This window comes from Gasterosteus aculeatus, chromosome 4, assembly GCF_964276395.1.
Source record: "Gasterosteus aculeatus chromosome 4, fGasAcu3.hap1.1, whole genome shotgun sequence".
Taxonomy (NCBI): Eukaryota; Metazoa; Chordata; class Actinopteri; order Perciformes; family Gasterosteidae; genus Gasterosteus; species Gasterosteus aculeatus.
In genome coordinates, this window is record NC_135691.1 from 4,577,601 (window position 1) to 4,602,309 (window position 24,709).

The following is a 24,709-nucleotide window of genomic DNA, read 5'->3' on the forward strand; positions in this document are numbered from 1 at the left end:
TGCGGTTGCTCTCTTTGTCTTTTCCCTTCACTCCTTATTGGTATTGTTGTTTTTATGTTCTATCCATCTCATTTCCTCTGCTCTTACGTGTTCCTTCTTTCACTGTCCTTTCTTTAACATTACTCTCTCTTATTTCCCTTTTATGTTCCCATCTGTCCCTTGATGCACAAGTTCATTTATCGATTATTCTGTTCCCTTTTGTTTCTCTCTACATAATTACCTTTTCTCTCATTTCTCCTTCTCCATCAAGCCTTTTCTTTGGTAGATTCTTTGTCCTTTTCTTTCCTTTGCACTCGCCTTCTTGCATATGACGCATTACCTCCCTCCCTGCTACTTTGACCTAATCCTCATCCCGTCCCCTCGGCCGTCCTCCCCTCTCCTAAAATTGACATTTTCACCAAAGTTATCCAAAGCCGACCGGTTCTGCAGATTTAGGAGAATAATGATCGTTACCGTGTGCGGCCGTGAAACTACTTTAAACACCATCACAGGTAAAAGGTTCTCGCTGAGGATTGTGAAGGGAAATAAGATGCCTTTTTATTGCTTGCTGTGCAAAGTGAGAAGCGGGATCAGAACAAATCGCTGAGCTTTAATCTGCGTCATGCCGACTTCTTCCGGATAAGTTGAGACAAGAGAGAACTACCAGGTGATTTAGCTCCGCACCGGAGGGACGTGTCGGAGCTCAAGTTCTGTTTGTTACTAACAGAGATGGAGGGTTCCTGAAAGTAACCATGGTCCTGAACCAGCCTCAGTTTAGTCCTGATCCTCTACGTGAACCAGCCTCAGTTTAGTCCTGATCCTCTACGTGAACCAGCCTCAGTTTAGTCCTGATCCTCTACGTGAACAAGCCTCAGTTTAGTCCTGATCCTCTACGTGAACAAGCCTCAGTTTAGTCCTGATCCTCTACGTGAACAAGCCTCAGTTTAGTCCTGATCCTCTACGTGAACAAGCCTCAGTTTAGTCCATATCCTCTATCGGAACCAGTCTTAGTTTAGTCCCGATGCGCAACTAGACCTCTATCTGTAAAAAAGACCGTCAGAGAGAGGATTGTTCAGAGACCAGTTGGCCCTCCAGCAATGACCAGTCCACCAGGGACAGACCCAGATCCTCCAGCAGGGACTAGTCCACCAGGGACAGGCCCGGATCCTCCAGCAGGGACTAGTCCATCAGGGACAGACCCGGATCCTCCAGCAGGGACTAGTCCACCAGGGACAGGCCCGGATCCTCCAGCAGGGACTAGTCCACCAGGGACAGACCTGGATCCTCCAGCAGGGACTAGTCCACCAGGGACAGACTCGGATCCTCCAGCAGGGACTAGGCCATCAGGGACAGACCTGGATCCTCCAGCAGGGACTAGTAGGACTAGTCCATCAGGGACAGACCCGGATCCTCCAGCAATGACCGGTCCACCAGGGACAGACCCGGATCCTCCAGCAGGGACTAGTCCACCAGGGACAGGCCCAGATCCTCCAGCAGGGACTAGTCCACCAGGGACAGGCCCGGATCCTCCAGCAGGGACTAGTCCATCAGGGACAGACCCGGATCCTCCAGCAGGGACTAGTCCACCAGGGACAGGCCCGGATCCTCCAGCAGGGACTAGTCCACCAGGGACAGACTCGGATCCTCCAGCAGGGACTAGTCCATCAGGGACAGACCCGGATCCTCCAGCAGGGACTAGTCCACCAGGGACAGACCCAGATCCTCCAGCAATGACCGGTCCACCAGGGACAGACCCGGATCCTCCAGCAGGGACTAGTCCACCAGGGACAGGCCCAGATCCTCCAGCAGGGACCAGTTGACCAGGGACAGACCCGGATCCTCCAGCCACTGCTGGAAGATCCAGTCCACCAGAGACAGGCCCAGATCCTCCAGCAGGGACTAGTCCACCAGGGACAGGCCCAGATCCTCCAGCAGCAACATTTATTGCAGAGTGGAATGTCCTGCAGACCTTCAAATCTGCTACAGAATGAGGTTCTTCATCTGCACATTATATTTCCGCTTGTTATTACAATCAGCAAACCAACACATTTTATTCCATGGTGGTGATTTAAATATTTGTATTCTGATGCCGTTTTCTCCAGGAAGCCTCAAGCCACCACTTCAAATATTGTCTCACGAAATGAAGAAGAACATCGTCTCCCTCACAAAGCACATCACTGAACTCCTCACGATTCTCCCCATGCTATTTGAACGTTAAAATGAGAAATTATTTCTTATTAGCTCATCCATTTTTTTCATCTTTTCCTCCCCCTCGAGCGCCGGCGGGTAAGTTATGCGTCGCAGCAGCCTGCAGGCAGACGGGCCGCTAATATAAAACGCTGCCTCCTGTGAAGCCGACAGCATCGGCCAGTGGAATAAGCTGAGGAGGTAATTGGGATCTTTAGTCTGCAGACCGACGGAGTCTCTCTCAATAGCATTAGTCACCCAAAGTAATCAGACACAATAGGATCATATCTGCGATGCTGCGCATAAAGACGCTGCTGAAGTTGAATTTTTTTGTTTTAATCTTCTTAAGCCGGCGCGGCCTCCAGTTCCCTTTGTGAGCGCTGGGACCTCCAGAGTTTCCTCAGCGTTCATTGTTGCTGTAATTACAGAAAGGAGCAGAAATGAGCTCGTCTGGCTGCAGCGCCTATAAAGATCGACCCGAGCGTCACCTCCGCTTTTCACTCCATCACCAGCAGTAATTGTCTGGAAAGTCCTGCAGCACCAAATGCAGAATGCAGAATAACGCGGATATGTGTGTGTGTGTAAATGGCGGTGGGGGGGGATTCCTCTCTGTGCATGTGAATTAGGGCCACATATACATTAGTCACGAGTCACTGGAGCCACTGTTGAACGGGCTCGCTGTGCTACCAGCATTAGCATGTTAAGCTAACGAGCCAAATGGGCCGAAAGAGGTTCTTCAACACGGAACATTACTGTACTGTACCATGTACTCTACTGTACCATGTACCCTATTAAACTACACTATACCATACTGTCCTACAACAATATAAAACGTGTATAAATACACTGTATGATGTAAAGTACTTCTACTATCCTTTACATATTACACGGAAGTGTTTTATGTAATACTTTTCTCCCCTATGATATGCATACAGTTCTACTGTACTACACTGTACTTGAATAATACTGCTATCATCATACTTTATACTGGTTCTAATGAAGTGCCTCCCGAGAGTCTGAAGATGTTCTCCACAAGCTCTGTGGAACATAACAATGACTTTAACACAGGTTGGGCTAATTTGGGCTAATACATTTGAACGTATCAAGCAAAAAAAGAGTACAATACCACACACACACACACACACACACACACTTATATTATTATTATTATTATATTTCACTAGAGCTCACCAGCAGTCGACAAGTATGCTGCAATCGTTACTGAGATGTGTCTTTCAGACCCTCGTTTGGCCGGACTCCGTTTCAGCTCGGCATCGAAGGGAGCACTCGCATGTAACAGCTGTGAGACTATGCACAGATGTTGCCAGGTGTCATACATGCACACAGTACAATAACGGGCTTGTTGCAAAAGCCCAAAGTCTTCTGACCAGCAGAACTACGCGTGGTGAGGATACAAAAAATAAAGTTGTGCGTCCATATCTGTTCATTTGCCAGAGAGAACTGAATGTCTTATGGAAACCGCGCTGAATTCTTTCATACTGAGCACGTTCTGCCATTAAACAATTGTGCGCGGCATTAATGCTCATGATTGTCACACCTTTCAAACCTACACAATATAGACTGTATATTTGGACCATGTCAACAAACATGGCTACAACATTACATTTTTTTGCTGAAAAAACAAAAAGGCATTTTAGTTTTCTCCACAAAATGCCTCTTCATCGCATGGGCGGTTGTTCACAAACACACAACCTTGGTCAGGGAAGAAGAGAAGAAGAAAAAAGGGCGGGAAAAAAGAAAAGGAAAGTACCTTTCTTGTGAGTAGCTTCACTTTTGGAGCCTTTGGGGTCTAATAAAAAAAAGATCAGAATTAAACACAGCATATTCTAACAACACGTCAGCAACTGTATCGTTGTTTGTCCTCGTTAAGGAAAACAACCGCTTACTCTATCAAGGAGCCAACAAGACAGCAAGGCTGGATTATCTAAGGCGTCGCACTGCTGCCAACACTCAGCGGGGGAGGTGGAGGGTGGGAGGGGGGGCAGTGTGTGGCAGTGGGGGGAGACTCGGGGGGGGGGAGAGGGGTCAGGGGTGGAGAAGAGGCGGGGAGGCAACATACTGTGAAGGCAATAGCGGGAAGGAGGGATGCACGCGTCTGCGTAGAGGAACAGTCGTACTGCCATACTGCAGGAGAGGAGCGGCGATGCACTGAGATGAGGAGGAGGGTTGCAATGCAGTTCCCGGTCGAGAGGAGCTTAAGTCAGTACTAGCAAAATGCACTACAGGAGATGCAAGAGGCCAGAGGAAGAGAGAGGAGGAAGAGGAGGGCGAGGAGAACGCAAAGACTACATGTCAAACTGGCTTCGTTTGGAAATTCTTTGCCTCATTTCGTCCCTTAAGGAAATTACACTTTATTTGTCTTTTTGGGCAACAAGTTGTTGGAGGTGAGTTGTTTGTTTCAGAACGACTCAACTGACTGAATGAAATCGATTCCTCCTCCCAAGTGACCCCCGGATGCTGAAACCCCCCTCCAACCGTAGGAATGACTGAACTATCTCCAAGGCCGAAAAAGTAAATGATAGCCTACTTCTCTCTTCAAATGGGCACCATTACTTTTGAAAGTAAGAATCGAAACGACAAAATATTCCAAGACCCCCTCTGAAATGTAAAACTACAACAACGTCTGCATGGGCTTCATAATACAACGCATGTTGACCCAAACAAACTTCTAATATCAAGGAACTGAAAGTCAAAGACTTTTGAGGAGAAGTTGTTTGTGGGATTATTCTAGAAAGAAAGGACATGTTTAACTGTCCACTGATTGGCAGATACTCGACCAACCCTACAACACTCACACTGTGTTTATAACAAAGCATCTCAGACACTTAGAATTAAAAGTCCTATCTGGGCTCCTGTAAGAACCTCTGGTGCTGCAAAGGTCGGCCGGTGTTCAGCTCATTCTGACCTTCAAATGTTAATAATGATCACATCTCTGTGTTTAACTGCTAATGTATTTCCCTGTAATCAATTCTCAGCAGAAGTAAGAAATGTCAGCAGGCGGCCTTTTGATCCCCATCCAAAGGTACATCAAAAGGTACAGCTTCATCGTCCGCCCATTACCCTCGACTCTGATGCGAGGCCAAACAAATGTCCTGCCACTACATACGGGGGACTTTTTTTTTGCCTCCGCACCGCCTTGAACTGAGTGAACCGTGCCCGGCCTGCTTTGCTGTACTTGACATCTGCCATTGTGAGGGATGGCGACTACGCCGCGTGGAAGTCTGGGAGCGATATTGTAATCTGTCATTGTCAGCCGGGGGGTGGGGGGGGAGAAAAGAAGGTTGCAAACGGCTCCTAAGATAGATGGAAAGTATTCGTCGTGAGCATGAACTGTTGTAGACAGGTGACTTAAACTCTATAATCTCTCTGAATCCATGAAAGGCAATTTTTCCTCCCCCTTCCCCCTCTCTCCGCGTCGAGGCTAAGCCCGGGCTTAGCCTGGTGCCCGGGCGGCCTGTCGAACATCTGAGCACCTGACTCCGCCATTAAAACACGCACACACAGTCTCGAACACACACCTTTGGTGGGGGAGCTTCGCCTTTGTGTCGTTGGATTGGTGATTTTCTCAGATTTTTGTTTGGCGCCAGCAAACAAGACGCTTTACACGGGTTCTCCCGTGTGGAGCGTGACAACAGCGGCTCACCGTCTTCGCGTCGGTGTCACCAACAACTACACGTCGACCTCCCCCCGGCCGGCCCTTCACTCTCACAAGGAGGGTTTACGCCCTTTTGCTCTCCTCGAGCTGGTTACTACCGGGGAAATGCGGCGGGTAAGAGGGAGTAATGTAGCCGTCAACAATCCCCAGATCGGCTGTGCATCAGAAGAGATTCAGCGCTTTATGGCAGCTGCCTGTCGATCAAGGAGGAGCGATACTGACGTGATGTATTTGGCTCGGGAAAGCTCCTTGTTTCCTGCCCCCCCCCCCCCCCCGTCTCTTTTTGAGGGCCCTCGTACATTCGTCTGCATTTAAAAGCCACTCTTCAATATTCCTCTCCCCGCTGCCCTTGCCGTGGCACCTCCTCCCGCTAGATGCCGGAGAGTGATCAATATTTTTTATCATAACTCAGGAGAGAGTCACCTCTGCAGTGACATTAAAGTTCCTCGCTCTGTGCAATATACCCCCCCCCCCCCCCTCCTCCCCCCTCCCATCTGAATTTCCTGGCTTGGAAAGGAGAGGGCCATTACCTAGAATACTAAAAAGCGCTACCGGGCCGTCCTTTGGGTGAGGATGTCCCCTCGCTCCAGCAGATCTCCGTGTTCGCAATCTCAGCAGAGAGTAGCTCTCGAAAAGAAATTAAAAAAAGAATATGAGGAGGGAGGGGGTGGATATTACAGTTTGTATCTCAGAGCTGCTTATTCATGCTGCAAGTGTTATACATAACGGAGCGATACTGCAGCCCACTGGGAACTGTGTTAGCATCAATATCCCGCCGCTAAGCTAGTGGAAACATATTCTGTGCTTGCAGTGTGAGAGCCTGGATTGCACTTTTGCCATCTGCAGCCCCCTTCCCCCCCCAATCTCCTGTCGTGAGCAAATCCCTTCGAGTCGGTTCGCCATTTGCAATTTCTTTTGCACCTTCCCTTCATTCCTTGCTGCACCTCTCCCATTTCTCTCTCTCTCTCTCTCTCTCTCTCTCTCCCCCTCCACGACCCATCCGCTTTCTATTCCTTCCTGCCTGCAGCCATTCCTCCAACCCACGCTCATTACCGTATGCACATTAATCCCATTAAGTAGCCATTAAACAAGTGCTGATAACACCAAATGAACGCCGGGCTCCGACAGCTAATAACCGCGTTCCCCCCCCACGGCACGCTCGACCCTGGCAAGGAGAAAGGGAGCAGTCGAGGGTGAAACACCGGTTAGGTAGTGTTGACGGAGAGGATGGAAGCCAAACACGCTGTGCGTCGTACGCTCACACAGTCGTCCGGCTCGTTGGGTCGAAGTGCAGAGCGACAACGGTGGGGGGGAAAAATTAAAGTTAAAGGATCCCGTCCCAAGGAGCAAAGCCGAGATGAAGCCGCCAGGTGGAGAAAAGCTGGCGAGCTACACGTGCGTGCGGCGATCCCCCATCCTGCAGGGGAGTCTGAGGTGGCGGTATCAGATAGCCGGCTCACTAGCTAGCCCGGCTCTGGCTGAGCGTGAAACCAGACGCTCCGTTGCGGACGTCGTCCTCTTTGCGTCTCGGGCTTGAGTGATGAGGGAGGACAAGGTTATGACGGAGAGGGGAGGCGCAGCTGTAGCCGGTGCAATTCATCAAGCGCGCACGCGCACACTTCGGCACCGCACACACTCTCACGCGTGTCAACACACCGTTCCCTCGCCCGCCGTTATCTCTGTGAGGCTGCTGTCGGCCTCCCGCTCATACACGTAAATCTGAGTGTCCGGTCATTAAGAAAAAAAAAGCCTCGTTCCGATGAGGAGACCAGCGCGTCTTTCCTCCTTGTGACTGGCTGCCCGGTCAAAGGAGTCCAATTTGTGAAACAAATGAGCGGGTTCGCTAAACAAGGCCTCGAATAATGAGGAGGGGGGGGGGGGGGGGGGGGGTCACAGTGGAGAGTTGATGTAGGGGTGATGAAGCAAGAAAAAATAGGAGGAAGGAAGGAAGGAAGAGATAGGAAACTGAGGAGGTGACAAAACTCGGAGTGGGTCCGTGAGCGAGGGAAGGGAAGAAGGAGCCAAGGAGGCAAAGGGAGGAAAGGGAGGAATTAAATAAAAGGATGAGGAGGCAGGGAGGGAGAAAGGAAGAACAGATGAAGTCATGGATTATAAATGGCTCGTCCCGAATGTGTCAGGAGCGTTTGCTCCGATGGAGGAACCTGCTAAATCAATCGGAAGCACCCCCCCCCGCCGCCCCCCCTCACAGCCGCCCCCCGGTCACGATCAGTGTAATTTCCTCTCATGCTGGCACATTTGTGGCTTGCAGCAAATCTCATCTCATCTCTTCTACCCGAAGTCAAGCCCCACCCTCCCCTCCCCTCCACCCGCCTGCCATCCAAAATTAGTGGGGCTGGTGCTAATTTGATGGGGTGCGTGGGCGGAGGAGAACAACTAGCTGCACCATCATGCTCTCTCCATTTAGAGGTGCAGAGCGGGGTGAGACCCCCCCCCCGAAGTCTCCTCGCTGGAGAACATCAGGAGAAGAAGCTTTAAGTGATTTAATTGTTATCAGAGGTTAAAATAATAATATGGACACACAATAGCTATATTAATTTATACCACTGTGCATTATATCAACTTTTAATATTCCTGTTTAAACTTCGGTTGTTCCCATTTAATTCTGTAATTCTGCAAAAAGCCCCCGCTGATAGAGCTAACAAATCCAGATCTAGTATTTATTTGATTTTCTTTTTGCTCTCAATATATTTTATTTAATGAGGGAACAAGACATTTGAAGGTTCAGGTCAATGTTGTAATGTGTAGAATGATCCTTCAAATTGTTCTAAATGAATTTTTGTTTTTTGACTAAGAAACAAGAACAGTCTTCCATTTGCCCCTCCTCCCCCCGACACCCTCCTCCCTCCCTCCCTCGACGACGCTGTGTGAGTTTATGATCCTTTAGTCCGTTTCCCCCCGCCAGAGTTTATTAAGGAGCAAAGCTGTCAAGCTGTTCATTTCATAAATGTGATGCTGGTTATGCAGGGGCATAGCTGGTAGGACACATGTGCACACATGTGCACACATGTGCGTGCACACACACACACACACACACGCTCGCGCACACACACTGACACACTGCATCACGCTACGCCACTCCGTCGACCTGACAGCCATGACAGCGTCTGGAGATCCACATCGAGCTGCCTGCTAACAATCGGCCCTCTGACGCAATTAGCTGCGCAGATCACGTAAAAGATGAGCTCCTCCTCCTCCTCCTCCTCCTCAGGACATCTTCATCACAGACGTCAACCCCTAAAAGGGGAGTTACCACTCATTTGAGTTATTTTCCGGTTGTGATGTCGGACGAGGGGGGGGGGGGTTCTGAAAGCTTGCTGACGTCAGCGGGTGGGTGTTTATGGCCATCCAACACGCCGCCAAGGCGTACTTTCATCTGCATTTCCCTCTTTATTGCATCACATTAGAAGAATGAAAAAAAAAAAATCATAAAAGCCATAAAATTCGAATAACTGTCACGTCGGCTCGTTTGAATCCTGATTTGTGAAAGGTCAGTGCGGCACTAGTCTCGGCGAATCACCACCGGGGAATGTTGCCGTGGCGCAGCGGAGGGGAAATAAAATCTTAAAATGCAGAGAAGGAACTCCGCAGTGGATTCACCGCGAGGCCCCGCAACGCGACCCCCGAGCGAAGCCTCGGCAGGCCGGGAAGGACGAGCCGCTTCCTCTGCAGCCGCGGCAGGTTTAATAATACAGACCCCCCCCACCGACGACCTCCCCCCATCCCCTCAATTCTATTGTGCATGAGATGCGATATCTCATTCACAAAGATTATGCCATTATGGGCTCAGCAAAAAAAAAAAAAAGAATTGAAGGAATAAAAGAAGGCAAAGCTCCATGGCAGCATTCATAAAAATAAGCTGTGGTTCACTGCTGCACATTCTCGCAGTCTGCTGCTCGGTGTTCTCAGTGTACACATCGTGAGGACGCCCTTTTATTCCACCTGTTAAAAGATCCTCTGTGACCTTTAACCCCTTCCTTGTCGGGACGAAAGCAAAGGAGAGCATCCGGGATCCTGCAGACTAAATGGAATGAGCTAAAACGAAGCTCACGATATTTAAATGTCATTGCCTTTATTCACGGGACAACAGAAGATCCTCTTCCTGCTAATGGAGCTCATTTCCAGAGCTACTTCAAATGATTAGTGAGCTTATTAGTGAGCTTTACGTATTGAAATGTAGCTGCTGGGGAGTTATGAAATAACTGATAAAGGGACGGTGGAATATCACAAGGGTGCTAATGTTGCGTACACTCAGAACACAGATGACCTGCCCAACTAAATATACAGAAATTACTCACATCCACTCTGCAGAACTAAGATATGTCGGTATTTAACATGCAACAAGGCTCAAGTGTCACATTTTATTGCCATAAATCAGTTCATGTTGGAAAAACACAAAGAGAAAATCAGGCCAATAATTCCAGTTGTGTTCACATAAATTTGTGTCTCTTGCGATCACTTCAAAATGTTTTTTTTTTTGTTTTATTCATAGACCAAATGAATATGGAGAGTTGCGCCAGTTCTTTTCTAATGTCATACAAACGTATTCATGTCCGGACCGTGTTCCCATTGTGAGCTCGTTTTAATGTAGAAACCTCTGACATGTGTCTTCATGGGGGAGGTGGGGGGGGGGGGGGGGGCTTCCATTCAGGGACAGGTCACCACATCTTATACCTCATCACCAGCGTCGTCATCATCATCATCATCATCATCATCATGAAATCATATCTAGCAGCAGACTTGTGGGGGCGCGGCACATTACCTTGACCACCAAGACACCAACAGTGGGGACGCTGTGTGGATAGCAAGGAATGTAGCCACCTAGCACCACTACAGATCTGCATGTATGTAGAGTGTGACCGGGGCTCGGAGGGATAGGGGGGGGGGGGGTGGAGCCTGATCTATATTTAACAGGTGGCGCAATGGGTAGAATTACCTTTGTGGAGCACTGCAAAGGGCGAATGAAAGAGATCGACAGATTGAGAACAACCAAAAATGATTAGACACAAAGCAACAGAATTTTAATACAAGTCTCTATGTTCATTTCTTTTTCTTTTCATGATAAAACAAGTGAATACAAACCTGACTCGGCGACGACCTTGACTAAACCCTTGAAAGAGGCGTTTAGAGGAGGTCGTGAAATGCAGAAACAACCCGCCGACGGGCTCTTTGTTTAGCTACAGTCTTTATCCGACCGAGACTCGGGGGCAACTCCTACCTTTGAAATTCGGTCGGATTCTGGCGTCGTAGCCCGAGACTTTGCCCATGAGTTTGTCCAGGAACTCGGACGGCGGCATCGGGGTGGCGGCCTTCCTCGCCGCAGCTTCTTTCGACGCTGCCAGGCTGGAAGACAAGAAGGGTGAGAAATTGTGTTCAGAGGGAGCGACGAAGGGAAGCGAACCGGACCTCCGTCGTGGCGCGTTAACATCCTCCGCAGCGGTGGAGTTCCTCACAACCGAAGCAGTTGCTCATCGACGGCGGGAGCCTGGCAGTGATGCACGCACCCCGGGAGGGGTGAAAGGTTAAATGGACACAGTAGCCGCGTCAATAGACGGATCGTACAAAGTGTCCTCCCCGGATCAACCAAGGCATTGAGACAACGTGGATTCACATGCTCATGCTGCCGGCTTTCTTTTAACAATCCTTTATTTTGGCGGGAAGCTTTCTCAAGGTCAACGAAAAAGTGTCAAGCAATGAAGTTGCGCGATACGACCATTCACGTGCGCTAGTGTCCAAAGACCTCAAGCTTTTTCACTCTACCGTGACAAAGGCAGCAGATCCACATCCCCCGAAAGTACAGCCAATAAGGGGAAATTATAGTATTTCATGGAGGCCCATTAAATATCCCTTGATTAAGAATAAAAATGGTGCGTCAGGGTGGATGGATGGGAGACTGAACCAGGTAAAGCAGGGTAGTGTCCAAGTTTACAGAAACGCAATTAATCAACGGTGGTCGATGCGCGAGCTGAAAGCAAATCGTTTTAGTGATAAAACCTAAAAAATCGAGTCACTATCAATGGCACAAACATTCAACATAAAGTGAACTTTTACAGTGCGTGCGGACAGGAGTACAGTGCATTAGTGCTTATTACACACGCGTCCTTACTTAGAGTACCTATTTCAACCGATGCTCTAATCCATTTAACCAGCTCCGTCTCCGCTGAGTGCCACATTGATTTTACAATCAGGCACAGTTCACTTCTTTACCTTCCTTCCATTATGAGGCCTGTTCTCTCTGCACGGACTGTGTGACGGATCCCCGGTCCGGCCTTCAGCCCACGGACGCACAATGACTCGAGCCTCAGCAGTCAATAACACACACAGATGATGGATCGAGCTAAAAATAATCCAAACAACCTGTTTACTTAAATTATTCCCGGTGAGTCACTTTGAAGGGATAGAACAATGGAAAGAAGCAGGGAGAAAGCTCACTAATTAGCTCCCTGGTTACCGCAATAATCAATATTTGTGTTTTGTACGCGAGGATCTTCAGGGACCAACCGATTCCTCCAACAAAAGCTCATTTTACCCGTAGCGCGAAAAACCCAAGGTCTTATTCATCACCTTACTCTCTGTAATTGCCCCGACTCTACAAACGTTTGGTAATTTTGCTAAAAAATAAAGAATAATGTCCTGACTTTCTCAGAAATGTCTTGCTAAGTGCTATGCACATGAACACAGAGTACGCGATTCTGCTGCGCGTTGCTCTCGGTCGGAATCGGATGCGAAGGGGGAGGCCCGCCGGCACTGGTTTTAATCGGTAATCAAAATGCATTTGTTCTTACACAGTTCACAGTTAGTTGCATCCTATTGTTATCAACATTAATAAGAACGTTCTTGCAGAGTTTTTTTTGTGATACAATCACTCATTGTAAAAAGGTTGTTGTTTGTTGCAGGATTTCCAGTTGTTTCACTTGCATCGACGTATTGTCTTTAAACCCACCAGTTTCCAGTGTATTGGAAAACGTCAGGCTGCATTTTGTGACATATGAAATATTCTCGATGCCTCGTGCATCATTTATACCGTTTTATGAGTGCAGCCCGAAAAAAAATGAATATTTCATTTAATCTAAATATCTTAGCTTCTGTATCGGAGTATGCAGCCAGACGAGATAAAACACCTGAGGAGAAATGTAGAAGTCAATAAATGAATCTATATGACACTAAAATGTTATATTTAAAAGAATGAAACAAACAACGTGTCGCTTATTTAAATTAACTTGCTGACATCTGATCAAAATCCTCCATGAACACCGCTCATAAAAATGCATCAATATGTATGAAAAATGGATTTGAAGCCCGATGGATTTCTTTCTGATATAAATGTTTTACTTTGGTTCCAGCGGAGACAAACTTTCACTGAGCGGAGAGGAAGTTACGGCCCGTGTTTATGAGGAATTATTCATCCCGGAGATGGAACATTTTCACTTTGCAGCACTCAGACGTGAGCAGCCGAGTCCCCCCCCCCCCCCCCCCTTCCATCACCGCCTCCATCACCGCCTCCATCACCCCCCCACCCCTGAACTCCACGTATCAATCATTGAAAACACACTTGATTATGTCCCCGAAAGTTGAGTTGAGGCCACAGAGCGAAGCAATAGCAGCCGGATTCGACTCCTCATTTCTGAATCATAAAGTCCACGTAGCAAAACATCTGACCTTCATCGACCCTGTGGCGAGACACGTTTCCATAGCAACACGGAGAGTTGGAAGTGGTAAAAGTGACAATTACTCACTGCTAGGGTGCAGGGGGGGGGGGGGCATCGGTGCATTAATCTCTCATAAATTAAAATGACCGATGATACAGTCGATCGCGCTGGAATCCGCCGCCTAGATGTAAAACCGGCCAACCGTGACTTTCAATATGTTAAATCGTGACGCGCGGCGTGATGAATGGCGCCATTAGCAATTCATAAACACGCAGCGTCGCTTTATCAGGAAAGTGCTGATCGGAATCAAAGTCCCACGGATCCCTTGTTAGCTCCCGTCTCACAATGTGAACAATCTTAAAAGCGCACACACACACACACACACACACACACTTTAATCAGGTACCCACAATCGGATACAATCTCACTCTTCTCCTTCTGCAGAAAATCATCACACACTCCTCTCTCACACACACACACACACACTCACGAGAAACATTGGAAAACAAATCATGCAGGGGCACCCAGGAGGCCGCTGGTAAGGGAGGATTGTGTGTGTGTGTGTGTGCGTGTGTGTGTTTGTTTGTGCGTGTGAGGGAGAGGAAGAGAAGGAGAGTAACAGATGAAGTTTAGCTGCTGTCTCACCGCTCGGGTCACCCTGCCTGTCAGGTCGCTGGCCAAGTTGCCTGCAGAGTCACGTGACCTCCTCCTCAAACGCACACACACACACACACACACACGCAGGAGGCGGCTTCCAGTGACGGCCCGAGCCGCGAAGCCTCCGTCTGTCTGCGGCTTCATAATGATGATGTTATGAACGAGAATGAATCATCACGCTGGTAACGACATTATAACGATCATAACGGAGGTAATTGATGACGCCGCCGAAGAAAGGAAGTTGAATAACACCAACAGCACTTTGCGAATGATAATGACAGCGTTACTCCGTCCCGGCCTCCGCCTACGTGAACTAACACACCGCAATTAACAGAGGCAAACAGACGTGGTCCTCCTGACCCCGAGGTCAGTTTCCTGAGTCGCCATACTGAATAACGCAGGCAATGAATGGACGTTTCCATAATTAGAACGCGGTGGAGCGCCGGTAACGTAATTTTAGCCTTTTTTTGCAAGTGCATTTTACTATTTTGTATTGCAAACGAAGGAGGAACACAAGCGCTTTGAACGTGCACATGAAGGTCCTTCTTCGGAATAACAACACTGTTTGTGCATATTTCAGCTGGCGTCTGACGGAGCTGACGGAGCTGACGGATGAGGCCCTCGCTCGTCCGCGGAGCGATGGCGGCGCTGCTCATGATGTTGTTGTGATTGTAAATCATAACAAACATAATTTAATTATTGCCGTCGTGAGTGATGATGTGTAAGATCCCGGCAAAACACCAATCGTTGATAGGAGCATAAATCAGATCGTGGTGGTTTCGGTGACTGTCTCAACGTGTTCATTTGTTAACCATGTGACCTTTGTTAGCGTGTAGCATGCTAAATGACAAGCTATTTCTTTATGAATATACACGTTCTTGCGATTTTGGGCTATACAAAATAAAATGAATTGAATTGAGTTCTTGCTCTGGATTCCTGCAACTATTGTTGTGACGTTGCAAATGTACCCGTTTCACTAAAGTTTACTTTGTTCTTATTTATAAAACATATTCCGACATCTTGTATTTTTTCTTTCTATATTCGGTAAAGCTAGCTGTGCTCATTTAGCCGGTGCTACACCTACAAAGATTGTTTGATGTTATTGATAGATTTCAAATTCAATAAATAATGATGTAATGATAAATCTAAAAGTATAAAAGGCCAACAGGTTAGTAAAACAAACCTCTGACCTCCACCTTCAGCTTAACCAACTAACCTTGTTGCCTAAAGATGATATTGTACGATGATATTTTATCAAGCACTGAAACTTTTAGCTTCATCCAGCCGAACATCGACATGTCGCCTGTGTGTTCCTGTGTGAGGTGAAGCTCAGCTTTCCTGTTGAATGACTCCAGCAGGTCACGCAGGGGACAAACGCATTTTGAGGGACTGAAGTGACAAACACGGCCCAAGTGTGCGGGGGGGGGGGGGGGGGGGGGTTCTGACTCATTCTGCCGACTCGTGATTCAGTCCGAGTCCTCTGGAAAAAAGGATGAATCCGGAGCACATCGCCGCGCCGATGGAGGCGCACTTCAGGCCAATCAGGAGCCAGCACGCGTCAAGGTTTTGTGTAACATACGGCGCCTTTCAAAGTCGGGAGCGTTGACCTTTAGCTGTTGAACTCACACTTGGGGAGGGCATCTTCAAATGCCAGCGCATCATTTGTCACACCTCGACGTTTTGTCGAAGTCAGAGGTGTCGGAGGCGTCACATGGGAGACGACGGCGCTCGACTGAGGTCCTAAAAGCGCTTTCAGAGATCGAAACAAACGCTCCCGACGCCATCGCCGTGGTGCCTTCGAGAAGAGGACTCCGAACACGCGATTGTCAAAGGAGAAGAGAAAAAAAAATGGTGACTAGCGAGAGCCGAGGTTCCGCTGAGGCGAAGAGCGAGCCTCCATCTTTCTCTCTCGGACATCATTATGACAAGCTGAGCTGCACTTATTCGCACTCGCGGCCTGCGTGACCTCAAGGATTTGCGCTGATATCAGGACGTGACATTTGCAGCACATTTCCTCGGAGACTCCTGTGTGTCCTCGGCCGACTTCCCTCGCCGCGCAAGTCGAATGTCTGCAGGCCGACGCTACAACGAGAGCCTGATATCGGCCGAGTCTCTTGCCCTCTCGTGTGACCTGATGTTTGGGACTGAAAAGAAAAAGCTAAATGTCTTTTCCAGCTGTGTTCTCATCTACTATGTTACATTAAACATATTGGGAGGAATTTAACAGGCAGTGACTAGAATTTACCTTGAATGAGCCCAGTTTATTTATTTGGTTGGGGAGAGAATTTCTTCACGTTAACAAGTCGGCGATGTCATCTGGACGTTGCAGCGTTTAGTCGATGTCCACTAACGCACTACGGTTTCTGTTCATAATACTTCTCGCGTAGCAAATCGACCGCAACGATCATAAATTATCCTGGAATCATTAAATCAAAAATAAATCTCTCTCCTTAAACCTCGATGTTCAGATGCCTCTTCACGCGCAATTGAACAAAGTCACTGTTTGCTTTTCTTGCTTTTTTAGTAACGGTATCGGTAGAGGAGACTGGTAACACACGTGGTCACTGCTGAGACGACAAATCACAGGTTTACGGGCCCAATCCGGCCGGCGGGCTCCACTTCTCTCGGTCCCGCGCTCTCTCTAAATTCAAATAGGAGCTCTGAAGTGTCCTGAAGCCTTTTCACCGGCAACAACTCAGCTCTCACACTGATGGGCCTCTCGTGTTGCGCTCATTGTTGTGTCGTTGTGACACCGTCACAAACAGCAGCCTACCGGACAACGGAGCCTCGTGGAGTGGACGACCTGGAGTGGGGAACCATCTCCTCCGAACCACCAAGCGATGAAATAGCGGACCTCTCCCGATAACCGGGGGGGGGGGGGCTAATTAGGTGGATCGGAGAGTATCTCAGCACCAAGAATTCCTGCCCTGACGTGACCAATCTAAGCTTGATCCTCTTTATGAGGACGGCAACTGACACGAATCCCCCCTCCCCCCCCAGCCCCACCAGCCCCACCAGCCCCAATTATTTTTGGGCACAGAGCTCGCCGGAGAGACGATACAACGGAACGTAAAACCCATGTGAAATTAGCTCTAATGACACAATGAGCAGATCAGATTAGTCACAGACCGGGATTACACAAAGATAAATGGGGGGGACAACGTGGGGGGGGGGGGTACTTATTATTAGAAAAGAAGGTTATGGTTTGTGTTGAAATAACAACGTCAAAATGTAACAGTAACTATTGAACTAAATATATAAATGTTTTGTCGTAAAAACAGCTTGAATTCAACAAAAGTACTTGGTTAAGGTGAGAAATGATCCATAACGTCACGTTTCATGATGTGCAGGACCAACGTTACGTAACCAATAAATACAAAGTTTGCTTCTGTTTTTCTCATAAGACACAAACCGAGGTCTCCTGGGTGAAAGTTGTGTGTTTGTCGGACCGACCCACCACACCTCCTCGCTGCTGACTGGATTTTCCAGATGTCAGACTCGTTATTAAACCACAGTAGAGCAGCTCTGTTACTTGCGCTTCTTCTCTGACACTGATCTCAGGTTTAGCAAAAACTGAAATAAAATCTCTCTCTGACAACCACACGTGACTGCAGGTCATAAACGCCCGTACGGGTTGTAATATTAAACACAAACAGTAATTTCCACCTACGTTTCCTCGGTTCCATAAAATATACATTCACGGGTCACAGAGACAAACGTCTGCCGGGTGTTTGTACCATTTTCAGAGACCGTGGGTTTACGGATCAAATTGTTCCTTTTTTTCCTGTCACGAATAAGCCAGTTAACACGGCGATCCGCCTCCCACTCCGACGGACCGACTGGTTTTAATATATGCGGATCTAACGTTCGAAACACAACCGTAGTATTAAGGGTGGCACTCAAATGAAATCGAAGCCCCCGCGCTGCAGTTTGTGTTTCCTCCTCTGCTGGTTCTTTCTTTCCCCTCTGAGTGTGTGTCTCCCAGAGGTCCAGATACAATGACACGCCGGCGACTCCCCAGCGGCTTCCGTCAGAGGCCGGAATGAGCCGACGGAGCACTTTGCAACGGCACTGTGAAAAAGCACAAGTGTGGCTAATGACGCTAACAATGAGCAAACCACGGCTCCAGCAGCCCAGCAGGCCTGCACCACGAACAAATCAACACAATGGAGACACCCGCTTTTTTGTCGTGGGATTCGCCTAAAATCTTTGCAAGAGCTCACAGGTTGGATGAAGACGCCGGCATTCACACACAAAAAAAAGAGAAGCTTTAAGAAAATACGTTGTTGTCGACACCTGGAAACAGCACGTAGCCAAATAAGACCATTTCCAACGGAGGATTAAAACACAAAAAGAGCAGATATTTCTTTGCTATGGGAAGCTCTCTGATTTGGCACAAATCCAGATATCTTAAAGGGGTAAAGCAATTAATTAATTAATTAAGATTAGCACGTCAGCAGAGGGGTAACAGCGTAGGAAATGAATCCAACTTTTAGCTTGAATCCACATTAATATGTTATCGTTTTAACACGGTTGAACTAATTTGGCATTTTTCAACCCCTCTAAGGGAGACGGTGTTAGATTGAAGTCATGGTGACATTACCTACTGGTTTAAGGACTACACCGTGAGCAGGTATCATTTATTTTGGTTCATATGTTGTTTGGCCCTGAAACAGGCTTTTCAATTGGTGTGTTTTTCGCAGTGCCTTCAATGACGTATAAACACACACACACACGCGCACTTTAACAGACTGGAACAGGGCCACTGTGGATGCTCACAACTCGATCAAAAGCCGTTCGAGGCCTTTCCTTCTGCTTTCGTTGATAATCTTACCCCTGAGCGTCCTGTTCTCCCGCTTACTCTGATCAAAGTTCGGATTTGCTTTCATTATTTCAGATCAATGCTGGCCACAGCTACTTTGGAGACACGTGGGCCAACGCTGAGGAGGCGAAGAAGAAGAAGAAGAAGAAGAAGAAAAAAAATCGCTGAGTTGTCGTGAGCCAAGGTCTAATATGCCCACAGCGGGGAAGAGGGGGGAAAAGCCAGAGCGGGGTGTGGGCTAATGCGAGGCTCCAATCATTAGCCTTAAGTGTTCCTCATTATGTTCCTAAAGCCTCTGAAGACCTGGATCCCTAATTGATCTCATCCTGGCATTTAGCAACACTCAGGAAAGCAGAGGGCTGCTCGCTTCCCTGGCACGAACAGAGAGCGTTAACACCCGCTGCAAACAAAGGCGTCACACTGCGTCTCACACACACACACACACACACACAAAAGGTCGCACTCTCACATTCACGAGGCAACGAGTCAAACTCCTTCGCTTGATTTCTATGGAGGAGTTTGAGTCCATTCAGGAGCAGAATAGTTCCAGAGAAGATGTGGTGAACTCTCAGTTGGGCCTCCCTAAAGCGTCCCCCGCTTTATGGTCTGTTTGACCCTTAAATGGACCATCATTTACTAAATGGACATCATGCGGTAGTGAAGAGGCTTTAGGAACTTAAGATCGAGACCATAAACTCACGTTAAACTCACATTTGATCATCTTGGAGGCAGAATTCCACCGGGTGGAACATGTTGAACTAGCAACTCTTCCAGCTAGCTTAGCCTAGCAGCTAACACGGCATAAAGGCGGTTTAAGTCGTCCGTTTGCCACTCAGCCCCCTTCGGTTTGACCTACGGAGGAATTCCTCTGCACAGTTCTCCGCTGTGTGTCGCGCCTTTGTTTGTTTCACTTCCAATGCAAAAATGCCCAAATCTGAATTTCTCCGATGTAACTGACTGCAGCTAGCGGCCCTTTCCGCTCCGCGGTCAATTCACGGAAGAAAACAAAGGTACATTAACTCCGTTAAAATGTTTTGTCGTATTAATCTGGGCCACATTAATCGTATAGATTAACGCGTTAGTTAAAATACATTTGTTATGCAAATGAAATGACATACATACGTACTCTGAGTAGCACAAGCGGTTTCCTGGGGTGAAAGTCCTGTGTTTGTTTATGGACCTGCTTGCTTAAGGATGCATGTGGTCTTGGAGCTGGGAGGCCCTCTGGGTACTCGGGAGTCCACCAACTTTCCCAAGTTTCATGTGATATTAAAGCTTCCGAAATGAAAAAGCTTTGAAGGCATTCAGCGCAATTTGAAGTCTATATTTAAAATACCAAATGTGCAGAGTTTCGGTCCCAGAAGGCTGCACAATATTCCTCAGCAGGGTTCATATTTAATCATCTATTTATGAAAATAAACACACATTTCATAATATATATATATATATATATATATATATATATATATATATATATATATATATATATATATATATATATATATATACATACACATTTGTAAGAGTGTAAAGGTATTTGCTAATATGTACAAAGATAAATAGGCTGTTTCAGGTAACTTTTTGGAAGGAAGGAAGTTTTGTGTCTTATATAGTATATATATAATGAATAATTTCTAAAATACATAGTTTTCCCTTTTTATACTGTGAATAATGGCATTATTATAAATTGTAGGATTAAAGGGATTCCTAAGATGAAATCATTTTGATGCACAGTCTCAATGAAACGTAACCGCATGGACCGTATTACATTTGACAGGATTACCATGACGATTATCATTAAGCTGCTTGTCCGTTAATAAATACTAACCCCAAAACCTTCCCCTCTCTCTTTGTCTCTATCTAATCAGCTTAGAAGCAACAACACAACTGTATCTACACATCTGTCTCCTGTTGCTGTCCAACTCCACTTCAATTACAAACATTTCCAGGAATTCACCTTCTGTCCAACTGAGTTACATTTCTGAGGGGGCATTGATAATATACTCTTGTTATTTATGGTGCACATCTGTCTCCGTCTGCTAATCAATAATGTATTATCATACATCAAGTTTTGGAAATGAACCTGCCGAGAAGTTAATTATTGTAGGGACGGTAGCGAACTCCACCGGAGCAGTCAATGGTTTCTCATTTGGGGACTTGTGAGATTGATCTCAGAAGAAAATAGAATATATGTGTGTGTGTGTGTGTGTAATAGGATTTTTTCTGATGGGAGATGTGGGTGATAAATATGGTCCGGGCACCTACAGAACAAATAAAACCGAGCTGAGAGCAGGTTCATAAATAACACAGTGGCTTTATTTTGGCCGGATCAGGAGCGTATGCTTGACTGACAGCGGGTGATCTCCGAGGGGGCCAGTGGGCGGAGCAGTGGGCGGAGCTTTACACCTTTCTGCGGGGTCCTTGAGCAACGCTATAAAACCCAGCCGGCTCCATCTTCTCCCAATCTACCAACTCTGACCCCCGGCTTTCATTTCCTGCCGTGTTCCTTTCCTCTCAGGGATCAGAAGATTGAGTTAATTCAAAGGCTCCTCTTATCGGGCCGCTATCCTCGATCTGCGCTGCTCAATGCATTCTAAAATATATCATCTGATACCAAGAGCGATTGTTTTTACAGCATCGTGAAATGCTGCCATTTCAAGAAAAAGCAGCATGAAATTCAGCTACATTTTAAGACACACGTGACTCAACGTGTCTCGGGCTGCCTTTCGTTCTGGTATTTCAGGGTCAGCTGACAGTACTTAAAAAAAAAAGTTTTGGTCATATTTGAGTAGATAAACAGTTTTGTGACTAGAACCTGACTCACAATAACTCTGATATGATATAAAAGCATCCAGAGTGCTTCATGTCAACCTGTGAAAACATGTTCACAAAAAACAACCCTGAACAGAACCTTTTCTTTTCATCACCTTCTGACTACCGGCTCCAACTTTCCGCCGAAAATAAGCCTGCGATGATGACGGCCATCACTTATCCAGTATAATGAACCCCACATCTGGAAATGTTACAGATGTGGCTGAAGGTCAAGCCGCCTGTCACAGGCCTGTTTTCGGGACCGTCTACGTTGAGCCTGACCTTTTATTTAATGAACAAACCTCAGGGACCTTCAGTCTTTTGTTAGTCACTCTGTTCCCTGTAAAAGTAATTTCTGTGCCGGTTTCAATCCTGCCCGTTCAGGATGAGGACTTTTGTTTAATATCAACAGTCTGCCAGGGCTTCCCCACTTGAAATAATTTGGCAGAAACGGCGAATGACCTTCTCTAAATCGCCAAATTTCAACATGAATTTATTTCACGAGCTGGTCAAGTCGGATTTAATTTACCCTGCGATGTGATGAAGCTGTGTGTGTGTTTGTAGGTCCAGTGGTTTGTAGAGAACCCCACATGCGGCCGCGTTTTCACAGCCTCATGGTCATCTCAAGGTTACCTTCCAGCAGCAGGCAGTATTGGCCCTGCTAATAGAAACTACAGATTACATCGTCCTTATAGATCGTACGTTTTCCCCTCCGACAGCTACTTGGCGGCGCTGCACCAACCGAATCAGCCCCCGTATGTTTGGATCCTGTGCTTCTATGGACTCCTCGCTGTTTCCACTCGAGAGAGTAAAGGAGTTTTATTGAATATAGAAATCCATCGAGGAAAAGGTCGGCCTTTATTGTCTGGGTGGAGATGAATAGTTTTCATACTGAGGGACGGTCGCATGCTCGTGTTCACAGTAACGATCAGCCTGAGCAGGGGCGATCAATCTGCGTTATCGCGGCGAGGCGGACGTGGAAGGAGCAGAGCGCCACATCCGAGGAGGCAGAGGGGCGCTCCTTTCCCCCCCCCCCGGAGCCCCTGGGAAGATTCTTTTTATTTGTTGCGGTTGCACTGCGACAAAACGGAGCCGCGTGAACACGCGGAGCCTCGGACGTAAATCACCTCCGGCGCCTGATTAAAAAGAGAAACGAAGCACTTCTCCGCCGCCGAACCGAGACACTATCACTGCGTAGATGTATCGAAATCAGTTAAACACAAATTTCCCTCGAGAGGATTTGGCCCTGAACGTCTAGAAACTATCCAAGCCAAACATGAAGCAGTTCCCACCTCTTGTTTCTGACGAGCGCCTTCACCGCTTCCTGTGCTGACTCACAGAGAGGTTCTGATGCCTGATGGGACAGCCAGGCTGTCAATCATCCTCACCAACTGATCCCCTGACGCTAAAGGTATGAGCTGCGGCGACCTGGGAGCGTTTGATCACGTGCCGCCATGACGGACAACGGCGTGGCGTTCTGAGCCCGTCAGCAAGGGGGTGAGCGCTTCATCGCGGATGTGTTTGGTCAGCTCGTTAGCCGCGTAGCCGCTTGCCCGGTTGGCTCACGATCAATCTGGTGTCCAAAAGGAGCTCATGGTTCACTCATCCGCTGCTTCTTTAAGATGTAGAAAGCTGCCCTGTAATGTGTGTGTCCATCTCAGGCAGAGCATGAACCGTGGGATGTTAGCTGGATGTAACGCTCAGCCAGTGGACCACTACTTTTTATGAGTAGAGATCTACTTTGATTTAAAGCCCAAGCGTACCTAAACATGCAATGCATTTCCCGTTACTTTAAATTAAAGTAGAGCAGTAGGCATTGATCCTTTTGAACAAGCAGCAATTTAACAGAAGATTCTGTCCAATACGGTTTTCCAAGGACAAGATGTCTCGGGCTGAATTGAGTTATCACCCAGGAGGAAGCAGGGTGTGTCCCCCGTGAAACCCGGGTTGCCTAAACTTAACCAGGTGCTTCTGTTGCGTTTTTTTGCTTCGAAGGTGTCGGCATTGAACAAACTCATCAATATGTGTATAGCAAATCATTATATAATGTTTAACACACAGTACCAGTCAAAAGTTTGGACACATTTCCTCATTCAGTTCAATGAGACGGTGAGTCCAAACCTTTGACGGGTACTGTACATCTCATTATGTTTTCTTCAGGTAAGGAGAACAGAATGAATCCAACAGACCAATAAACAGGCATGAAAATCCCTCACCTTTAGGTGACATGTGAATTGTGTATATTCAATGAGTTTTTTGGGGGGGGGGGGTAGGATATTCATATTCAGTGAATTGCGAACCGGGTGAGTGATGGTTTTAATATTTTCTGGTATATCTAAGTTAAGTTACCCGGGAGCTTTGTTGACATAGACTTAGCTAACGTTAGCTACAGCTTGATGAGTTGAGTCATTTAACACAGCGGGAGAGAACGCGACGTTGGCCAACTAGCTAAAGCTGCGGTGGGAAATTATTAGCTAACGCCACCGTTTTCGAGGAGGTAGATTTTGAGGTGAGAGGACTGACGAGGCAGAAGGTAAAGTGCTCCACCGTTCTATCCATAAGCAGACCTGCCAACCTGATACTAAAATTATCTTTAGACTAGTTGACTAATGCAATATAATACATGACGAGTATTTAATGACTTGTCCCCTATTACTTGTTGTCAATTCCCATCCCCCCCTCGTCAGTACGCAAAAAATGATCCCTGGGACAAAACCAGTAGAAAACCCTAGAGGGGTAATATCCTTCTCACCTTTTTCACCCTTGACCCGTTTTCATGCCTGAATAAAGTAAAGAGGTGAAGGGTTTAGTTTCGTTGGTGTTCCTCAATCTGGTGACGGTGATTCATAAAACATTTCTTCATTTTGTTCAAAAGGTTCCAACTTCAGTAAATAGAAGAGGAGACGTGCT

General features: G+C 47.2%; 1 protein-coding gene across 2 annotated transcripts in view; it reads right to left on the bottom strand.

The window, feature by feature from the left end:
- The window catches only part of glra1 (glycine receptor, alpha 1), a 65,938-nt gene that overhangs the window by 37,275 nt on the left and 3,954 nt on the right, over positions 1–24,709 (bottom strand). The window contains exon 2 of one of the 2 annotated variants that reach the window (XM_040174385.2): positions 11,079–11,203. In XM_040174385.2, the coding sequence (XP_040030319.1) occupies positions 11,079–11,203 (125 nt within the window). Of the gene's footprint in view, positions 1–3,937; positions 4,115–11,078; positions 11,204–24,709 lie in introns of those variants that run through there. The other variant, XM_078101978.1, reaches the window with a different exon arrangement.